Here is a 10,726-nt window from a genome sequence, read left to right as displayed (position 1 = left end):
AAAAAAAAAAAAAAACAGAGATGCTTGAGAATTTCTACAGGTTTGAAAACACAATCTTTCATGCCGTGTGGAGTTGTGTGTACATCTCTGGGGTGGGGCTCAACCCACAGAACCTGAGGCCCACTGGGGTCCAGATGCTGAGCTGTGCCCCACTGGGTCCTGCACCACAGGTAGCCAGATACATACAGGTCAGGCCATTCATTGTCTTGGCAGCAGGAGGAAATGCTGATCAGGAGTATTGCTGGAGGATGGGATTCTTCAGAGGTTTCAGCCACATGGTAAAACTATGACAGTGTTTCTAATGACTTCCTAGGAGAGGAACTGACAATCAGCAATTTCATCACTGCTTCACCAGGGGTGACCTGGTCATAAGCTCTGCTCTGGGTGTGTGTGGGGGTGGAGGTACTGAGTGTGTGTGAGGGTGTGAATGTGTGTGTGCATGGATGAGTGTGTGTGACTGAGTGATGAGTATGTATGGGTGAGTGAGTATATGTGAGTGTGAGTGATAATGTGTGAGTGTGTGCGATAGTGTAAATGTGTGTGTGAGAGTGTATATGTGTGATTGTATGAATGTATGAGTATGCATGTGTAAGGGTACAAATGTGTGTGGTATGTGGGCATGTGTGAGTATGTGTGCATATGGGTGAGTATGTGTGAGGGTGCATATATGTGGGTAAGTGTGTGATGGTGTGAGTTGTGAGTGTGTGTCTGAGTGTGTGGGTGTGTGGTATGTGAGAGTGTGTGTGTTTGAAGAACACATCTACCTGATTAGGCATCATTTCACAGCAGTAATGATGCAAACACTCTACCCTGTTGCTGTAATATAGCGGTAACCATTTTACAAGGAATCAAACCAGAAGGCAAGACTGTTTCCCTAGGCAGCAGAATGGACAGAAAATTGAAAATAGAAACTACTGCAAATGTAAATCCTAAAAATTACCTCCAGAAATCACTGAAGGAACAATTAAGAAAAAGCATGTATAATATGTGTGTCTGCGTATATTTGTGCTGGTGTCTGTGTGCATGTGCGTACATGTGCTTATGTGGTTGCATGCATGTGTATGTGTGTGTGTGTGTGTGTGTATGAAGGCAATTTTCTTTATGCTCAAACCTTCCTCTCTGCCCCTTATCAGCATCTATAAATATGTTATAGGGTAGAAACTTCTACTGAGAAAATTTTGAAGGTTTAGTTAGAGAAAACTGTGGGAAATGGAGTTCTGTAAGGATACACTCAGAGGACAGTGGCAGCTCAGTGGTAGAATACCCACCTTCCATGCAGTAGACCCGGGTTCAATTCCCAGCTAAAGTTCCTCATATGCAGCCACCACCTGTCTGTTAGGGGAGGCTTGTGTGTTGCTTTGATGCTGAACAGCTTTCAGAAGAGCTTCCAAGACTAAGAGACTAGGAAGAAAGATCTGGCGATCTAGTTCCAAAAATCAGCCAATGAAACCTCTCTGGATCACAACAGTCCTGTCCTTGACATATGATGATGGCACAGGACGAGGCAGCATGTCGTTTGGTTTTGCATGGTGTCTCCATGGATTACTCAACAGCAATAACAACAAGTATATACTCAGGACCTAAATTTCTAAAATTTTGATCAGTGCTAAGAACACGAGATTTCCCCACTCCCCAAATGGCCTGTGGGGAGACAGAGCCATACCCACACTCAGGCATCACTGGTATGCTACCATTACATGGACACAAATGTGTTCCTGTGATTGTCCCCACAGGGGTGCCCTGCTTCCTTCACTAGTGTACAAGCACTCTGAGAGAACTTGAGAACTTCCAATTAGACAAAAAAATACCATATGATCTCATTTATATGAAATATGCAAATATACAGAAGCCAGATATTATTAGTGGTGACCAGGAGTGGGAAGGAGGGGGCCCAGGGGAGCATTTGCTTAGGGGGCATTGAGTTTATGTGAATGGTGGTAGAACATTTTGGGAAAGGACAGTGATAATGGTGGCACAACACAAAAAACATAATCAGTGTCACTGAATTGTAAATGTGGAAGGTATTTTGCTGGCAAATGTTTTGGGTGTATATTTTCACTGCAATAATAAATAAAAGGCTTTGTTCCTGTTCCAGGGAGTTTACCAATCAAAGCATCACTGAAAAACCTGTTACCATAGAATTGAGAAATTCTCACCCAATAAAAAGTGACTGAAAGAAGTCATCTTGTAGTCCCTCCCCCTTTCCCATGCCTTTTTTACACTCCTATGGGAACCTGTTTCTCAAAACCTAGAAGCTTCCCCCTTTGGAACTGGCCCAGCACGAGACTCTGGACAGCAAATCTCTTGAAGGACATCTTTTTGGCCTCCAAATTCCATTTTAAATGTGAGAACCATACCATTCCCCTTTGGCATCCAGGGCAGCAGCCAATTCGGTGAAGAGCAGTCTGGTGAGAAAGTGCTGCTGGCGGTTCTCGGGAGTCAGATCGAACATGCTGGCGAACTTCTGGTCTTGCAGGCTGGAGCTGGAACTGGAGTTCTGCAGAATGAAAGTCCTAACTATAATAATGTTGTTGTTGGGTGCTGTCGAGTCGATTCCAACTCCTGGTGATCCCATGTGACAGAGTAGACTTGCCCCAAAGAGTTTCCCAGGCTGTCATCTTTGTAGGAGCAGATGGCCAGGTCTTCTCCCCCTTTCGGTTAGCAGCCTAGCACTTAACCACTGTGCCACCAGGGCTCCTATAATAACAACAGCTAGTACTTATTGAGTACTTACTACAGTCAGGGTTGGCAAGCACTACCCAGTGAGGCAGGTACCATATTATCCCCATGTTCCAGAGGAGGACACTGAGGTCTGGGGCTGTTACGTTGGTTCACCACACCCACAGACGGAGGGTGCCTGGGTGGTGCAGTAAATGCTCAGCTACTAACTGAAAGGCTGGAGGTTGTGTCCACCCAAAGGCACCTTGAAGGAAAGGCCTGATGATCAACTTCTGAAAAAGCAACCCTTGAAACCCCAGGTGATACAGTTCTACTCTGACACACATGGGGGCACCCAGAGTCGGAGTTGACTCAGCAGCAACCAGTTTAGGTTTATAGATGGATGACTGCTAATTGGGAAAAATGAAAATAAAGCACTCAGGGTCTGGCCAAAATTGAATACTGATGCTTTCCCCAGCCCAGGTCAATTTGAAGATTCAAATCCTAGGATGCAATTTTGATGGGGATGTTGGAGACTGTGTCTCAGTCTGTGGTAGAACAGTAATTCCTCCTGTCTTATTTAAGGCTTTGTTTACCCAGCTACATTTATGAATATGCTTAAGCACATTTTCTGGATTTTGATAGCCGGGACCTAGAGGTGTTGTCTGGTACAGAGGTGGCACATTGATGTCTGAGGCGATTCATGCTGGGTCACTCACTGAGAGAACTAAAGCGTCTCTGAAGATCTTCACAGCGTGGCTAGATGGAGCCTGGCCCCGGGCTTGGTAGCCACCCTGGCCTTCAGTGCCAGAATGTGGGAAAGGACCAAGGGCAAAGTTAACCCCTGTCGTCTTAGGACAGCACCTGCTGGGCAGGATGCAACAGAAAGGCTACCCAGTCAGAGTCACTGCTTGTAAGTTAGATCTTTCCTGCTCACATCAAGATGGCCATCTTGCTAACATTTGGATCACAGGCTCTGCGATGAGTTGCTAGAATTTTTTTTTTTTTTTTTTAATTAGTAACATGATTTTGATGTTTGCACCAATAACAAGGAGTATACAACAGAATTAGAAGCTAATATTGAGAAGTCTTGTCTCCTGTTCTGGACTACTGAATTGCCCCCTGTGAATGGAATGCAGCCTTAGGACAGCATTTCCTAAAGTTATTCAGAAGAATAGAACAGCTATTTCAGCGGAGGCTCACATGTTGCTAGGATGCTGAACAGGTGTCAGTGGGGCTTCCAGACTGAGACAGACTAGGAAGAAATGCCTGGTGATCAACTTCTGAAGTCAGTCATGAAAACCCCGTGGAGCACAAGGGTCCAATCTGCAATTCATCATGGGGACGGCAAAGGACTGAGCAACATTTCGTTCTGTTGTGTGTGGGGTCACCATGAGTTGAGGCAACTTGATAGCAGCTGACACCAACAACAATTCTAAGGGACATTAGTCCCTTGAGATGATCAATGGACAAAAAAAAACACGTTTCCTTGGTCAAGTCACTTTGGAAATCCTTGCTTGTCATCCACTTCCTCTATTCCCTTGGGCTTTCATAATTTATATGAATAAGTTAAAGACTCTTGGATGGACTGTTGCAAAGAAACCTGTTCAACCCTTAACACTGGGTTTCCAAACCTTGTTTGACTATGGAACCCTGTATTTACCTAATATCTCTTAAAGTCTTGTAGAAGTTGGGATCTAGGGAAGAGATATTGGGAAAAATTGCTATACAAATCAGATTGGCCAACTCCATCAAAGACTTGCTTCTAAATATTCATACAAGTGGTACTTTTTTTAGCTTGGCACGAAAAAGACTTGGTAGAAACACAGTCTCTATACAATAGGCCAAAAGTGCAGTGGTTAAGAAGCATTTGGCTCTCAAACGAAAAGTTGGTGGTTTGAACCACCAGCAGCTCTGAGAGAGAAAGATGTGGTAGTCTGCTTCCAAAAAGATTAGTCTTAGAAATCCTACTCTGTCCTGTGGGGTTACTATAAATATCAACTCAACAGCAACAGGTTATACAACAGGCCATTTGATTAATTTATAATGAGACCTTTTTAGTGCTTCAAGAATTAATGTATTTGGAGTATGATCCAAGATGGACCAATCTTATACTGAATTCATTCTATAACAGTGTCAACAGGAAGCTCTAGGATAGTTCAAAGATATAATATCTGTGCTAAAAAAACACTACCATATCAGTTTGGAATCAATATGAAGGAACCCAAATTTTCATAAATGGTATGGCAATATACAATGCAGTGCACTGCCGTCGAGTGGAACCTGACTCATGGTGACCCCTCCTTGGGTTTCTGAGGTGGTATCACTACAGAAGCAGATTGCCCAATCTTCCTTCCAAGGAGTTTGAACTATCAGCCTTCTCGTTAGCAGTCAAATGAGAGGAAAATGAGCACAAGAGCTACGAAGTTAAAGTAGAGAGATGAGTAACACCAAACTGAGGAAAAGAGCCACCACCCATCTGTCATTTTGCCATGCTGTGGTGGCTTGCATGTTGCTGTGATGCCGAAAGCTATGCTACCAGTATTTCAAATACCAGCAGGGTCACCCATGGAGGACAGGTCTCAGCGGAGCTTCCAGACTGAGACAAAGCATGAATAAAGGCCTGGCAACCTACTTCTGAAAATTAGCCAAGAAAAACCATAAAGATCATAACAAAATACTGCCCAATGCACTGCCGGAAGATGAACCCTCTTGTGGTTACAACAATGGACTCGAACATACCAACAATCATGAAGATGGTGCAAGACCAGGCAACATTTCATTCCACTGTACAGGGAGTCATCATGAGTCAGAGACAACTCTAAGGCAACTAACAAAAAAAACAAGGGAAATATGTGACTTTTCGAGGCATTTCTAAATGTTCATAGTGCTTGAGGATTCCTCATTCTGTTCGGCCTCAGAGGAGGCCCATGATCTTTGGAAGGAAGCAATTGTACACTACTATTACTTATTGTTGTTGTTGTTGTTAGGTACTGTTGAGTTGGTCCCACCTCATAGTGACCCTATGAGAACAAAACACTATCCAGTCCTGCACCATCCTCACAGTTGTTGCTGTGCTTGAGCCCACCATTGCACCCACTGTGTCAATCCATCTTGTTGAGGGTCTTTGTTGTTTTCACTGATCTTCCACCTTACCCAGCAAGATATCCTTCTCTAGGGTCTGGTCCCTTCTGACATGATTTGTTTGTTGTTCTAGCAGTTCAATATTCTTCGCCAACACCACAATTCAAATGTAGCAATTCTTCTGCAGTCTTCCTTATATCATTATCCAGCTCTCACGTGCATATGAAGCATGTTCTGGTTACCCAGTGCCACTAACAGGAGTTTATTCTCTCACAGTTTGGAGGCTTTAAGTCCAAGTTCAAAGTGCCAGGCTCTAGGGGCTGGGTGAAAGCCTCTCAGCGTTGGGGTCCAGCTCTGCCTCCTGCTCCCACCCACTGGAGCTAGAGGCATTTCTTCACTCAGACAACTGCTGGCTACTGACACTGACAAACCCAAGGTTGACAAGCAAAAAGGCACTGTCCCGATGTTGCCAAACCACACAGCAGTCCATTGATTCAAGTCCACTGTAAGTCCCAAGGTTGGCAGAGCATAGCAGGCTGCTGAACAATGACACGGCTACATGTGGGGCCCAAGCATACCATAAACTAGAGACCATTCCCAAAGCTGTTTCTTATATACGGGAAGCAAACCACACACCCAAAGCAGCTACTCAGCTGCTTGTGGTAGATCCCACCATGGAGTTGATTGCCAGTCTCATCATGGGGAATAACTACCACCAGCTGCCCAGCCACTAAACCAGGCCCAGCCAAGTTGACATACAAACATAACCACCACAAAGCATATTGCATATTGAACATACTGTGGCTTGAGTCAGTCACACTTTGGCCTTCAAAGTGACATCTTTGCTCTGAAACACTTTAAACATGTACTTTGCAGCAGATTTGCCCAAGGTAATGTCTTTTGATTTCTTGACTGTTGCTTCCAAGGGTGTTGATTCTGGATTCAAATAAAATGAAATCTTTGACAACTTCAATCTTTTCTCCATTTATCAAGATGTTGCTTATTGATCTAGTGGTGAGGATTTTTTTTTCTTTCTGTGGAGGTGCAATCCATACTGAAGGCTATAGTCTTTGATCTTCATCAGTCTTCAAGTCTTCTTTATTTTCAGCAAGCAAGGTTGTACCATCCATATATTGCAGGTTGTTATGTCTTCCTCCAATTCTGATGCCACGTTCTTCTTCACATAGTCCAGCTTCTCTGATTATTTGCTCAGCATACAGATTGAATAAGCATGGTGAAAGGATACAACTCTGATGCACACCTTTCCTAATTTTAAACCACGCAGTAACTCCTTCTTCTATTTGAACTACTGCTTCTTGGTCTATGTAAAAGTTCGCCATGAGGACAATGAAGTGTTCTGGAATTCCCATTCTTTGCAATGTTATCCACAATTAGTTACGATCCACACAGTCGAATGCCTTTCATAGTCAATACAACACAGGTAAACATCTTTCTGATATTCTTTGTTAAGATCAATCTGACAACAGCAATGATATCCCTCATCCCATGTCCTCTTCTGAATCTGGCTTGAATTTCTGGAAGTTTCCTGTCAATATACTGCTGCAACCATTTTTGAATAACCAACAAAACTTTACTTGCGTGTGATATTAATGATATTGTTCGATAATTTCCACATTCTGTTTGATTCCCTTTCTTCAGAGTGGGCAAAAATATGGACCTCTTCCAGTCAGTTGGCCAAATAGCTTTCTTCTAAATTTCCTGACATAGATGAGTAAGTGCCTCCTGAGTTGTATCTGTTTATTAAGACACCCTGATGGTTATTCCATCAATTTATAGAGCCTTGTTTTTATCAATTCCTTCTGTGCAGCTTGGATTTTTTCCTTCAGTAGCACTGATCATATGCTACCTTGTGAAATGGCTGAACATCAACAGTGACTGAGTATTCCTTCCATCTTTTGATGCTTCCTCCATTGTTCAATATTTTGCCCATTGAATCCATCAATATTGTAACTGGAGGCTTGAATTTTTTCTTCAGTTCTTTAAGCTTGAGAAATGTGGAGCCCTTTTTTCCCCATTTGATTTTCTATCTACAGGTCTTTGAACATTTCATCATAACACTTTACTTTGTCCTCCTGAGCTGTCCTTTGAAATCTTCTATTCAGATCTTTTGCTTCATCATTTCTTCCATTCACTTTACTCTCCTTTCAAGAGCAAGTCAGAATCTCTTCTGACATGTTCATCTTCTCTTCCTTTCCTATCTTTTTAAAGATCTTTTGCTTTTGTCATGTATGATGTTCTTGGTATTCACTCCACAAGTTTTCTGGTCTTTGGTCATTTGTGTTCAGTGCATCAAATCTATTTAGATGGTCTCTAAATTCAGGTGAGATATAATCAAGGTCATATTTTGGTTCTCATGTGAATATGAGCAATTGATGGTCTGATTCACAGTCAGCACCTGGCCATGTTCTGATGATGATACTGAACTTCTCCATTGTCTTCTTCCACAGACATAGTCAATTTGATTCCTGTATATTCTATCTGGCGAGGTCCATGTGTATAGTTACCATTTATGTTGTTGAAAAACAAAGAATAAGTCGCTGGTCATGCAAAATTCTATCATGCTATCACTGGTGACATTTCTATCACCAAGGCCATATTTTCCAACTACTGATGCTGCTTGTTTCCAACTTTCACATTCCAATCACCAATAATTATCAATACATCTTGGTTATATGTTTGGTCAATTTCAGACTGCAGAAGTTGATAAAAATCTTTAATTTCTTCATTTTTGGCTTTAGTGGTTGGTACATAAATTTGAATAATAGTTGTATTAACTGGTCCTCCTTGTGGGCATATTGATACTGAAGGTTGGGCAATCCTACTTCCGTAGTGATACTGCCTCGGAAACCCAAGGAGGGGTCGCTATGAGTCGGGGCCAACTCGACGGCACACAACAACAACATCACTAACATCATTGTACTGAAGCATAGATCTTGACATTCTTTTTGATGATGAATGCAATGGCATTCCGCTTCAATCTGTTATTCCCATCAACGTGGACCATATGACGGTCTGATTCAAAATGGCCAATACTAGTCCATTTCAGCTCACTAATACCTAGGATATTGATTTTTATGTATTCATTTCATTTTTGACAACTTCCAGTTTTCCTAGATTCATACTGCATACATTGCACATTCTGATCATTAATGTATGTTTGCAACTGTTTCTTCTCATTTTGAGTCATGCCACAGCAGCAAATGAAAGTCCAGAAAGCTTTACTCTATCTATGTCACTATGGTTGACTCTACTTTGAGGAGACAGCTCTTCCCCAGTCATATTTTCAGTGCCTTCCAACCTGAGAGGTTCATCTTCCAGCACTATATTAGACAACGTTTCCCTACTATCGATAAAGTTTTCAGTGGCCATTATTTTTCCCCTCAGAGGTGGACCTGGCCACATCCTTCTTCCTAGTCTGTCATAGTCCAGAAGCTCTGCTAAAACCTGTCCACCATGAATGACCCTGCTGGTATTTGAAATACTGGTGGTATAGCTTCAAGCATCACAGCAACATGCAAGCCACCACAGTACAACACACTGACAGACCAGTGATAGACATTATGAGTTCGTCATCATCGTCGTTATGTGCTAGTCTGTCAGTGTGTTGTACTGTGGTGGCTTGCATGTTGCTGTGATGCTGGAAGCTATACTACCAGTACATTATTAGTTAAGATGGGACGATTTCAGGGCTGTCTATATCAGCATCAATTAATCTGGCGTGAATAGCTTGAATTTTCTTCTAATCAGTAAGACCAACCTTGATAGGAGATGAATGAGCTACGGTGAGCTAGTTACGTGACACAGCTCTCTGTTAGCTACCTGGGAAGATACGGAAGGGCAGGGTGATGCTGGTGCAGTGTCAGTGTTCATAAAGAAGAGATTCAGGCTGAGGTAATGCTCATGGCTGCAGAGGACCCTCAGGAATCCCAGCCGCATAGAAATGAGCGTTGGCCAGCAGCTGGGAAGACAAATGAGAAGAGGAAAGAGGTGTATTAGCAGGTCAATGGAGCTGTGGTTGAAAGACACAAAATACACATTCTCCCCAGAGGAAGGCAACTGATTTCATAAAAAGTATTGGGACAGTGCACAGATGGTCAACTGCATTGCAGGAAGGCCTGGTATGTTTCCATCAATTATTGTTCCCTTGATCCTTCTAGCCTCACAGCTGCCCAAAATGAGACATCCCATCTGACCCATCCCATTGGCAAATCTACAATGCCGTGGTGAACCCATGTCCAAAGTGAACTTGGGGGTACATCTTCAGTGTAACATAATGTGAGGTGAAGGACCTAGTTTTACCCTAAGTAAGATGGCTTTAGGAGCCCTGTGGTGCAGCCTCCCCATGGAAAGATGAAGCAGTCTGCTTCTGTAAAGATTTACAGTTTTGAAAACCCTATGTGGCAGTTCTACCCTGTCCTATAGGATCACTATGAATTGGAATCAACTCGATAGCACACAAAAACAACAAGATAGCACACCATGGTGATGAGCATCACAGCAGAGAAGGAACACAATAGTGCCCTTGGAGGTACACCCACCTGATTGCAGTAATGCTTGATGAGGTTAAACACAAAGCTACGGTCCATGAGGGAGAGGAGGTCATACAAGAAGGCCAGGCTGATGTTGATCTTCTCTGCCTGCTCATCTTCATGAAAAACAAGCAGACAGACAGACACACCCAAATCATTTTGTGTAACACCCAGGACATGGACTCCCTGGTCCTTTGTGGGCAAAGTGGGAGAGGCAGGTCCTATTATTTCAGCCCCTGTTCCTCTGGGTGATGCTGGGCAAAGCAGGTGACCTTTCTAACCACTTCCCTCTGGGTGACACTCAGCAAACCAGGTGACCTTTCTTTTTTTTTTTTTTAATTTTATTTTGATTTGGGTGAAGATTTACAGAGTAAATTCACTTTTCATACAGCAGTTCACATATACTTTGTCTCATGTCATTGACCAAATTTTAC

At 42.9% G+C, this 10,726-nt stretch overlaps 1 protein-coding gene across 1 annotated transcript in view; it reads right to left on the bottom strand.

Moving 5' to 3' along the window:
* Positions 1-10,726, bottom strand: part of DOCK8 (dedicator of cytokinesis 8) — a 193,688-nt gene that overhangs the window by 86,695 nt on the left and 96,267 nt on the right. Inside the window, 3 exon segments of the mRNA XM_042782993.1 lie at positions 2,361-2,497; positions 9,583-9,721; positions 10,276-10,408. Of these exon segments, the coding sequence (XP_042638927.1) occupies positions 2,361-2,497; positions 9,583-9,721; positions 10,276-10,408 (409 nt within the window).

Source organism: Orycteropus afer, unplaced genomic scaffold (assembly GCF_000298275.1).
Source record: "Orycteropus afer afer isolate SDZICR_OR568_19922 unplaced genomic scaffold, OryAfe1.0 scaffold00569, whole genome shotgun sequence".
Lineage (NCBI taxonomy): Eukaryota > Metazoa > Chordata > Mammalia > Tubulidentata > Orycteropodidae > Orycteropus > Orycteropus afer.
This window is presented reverse-complemented; position numbering and strand designations above follow the sequence as displayed.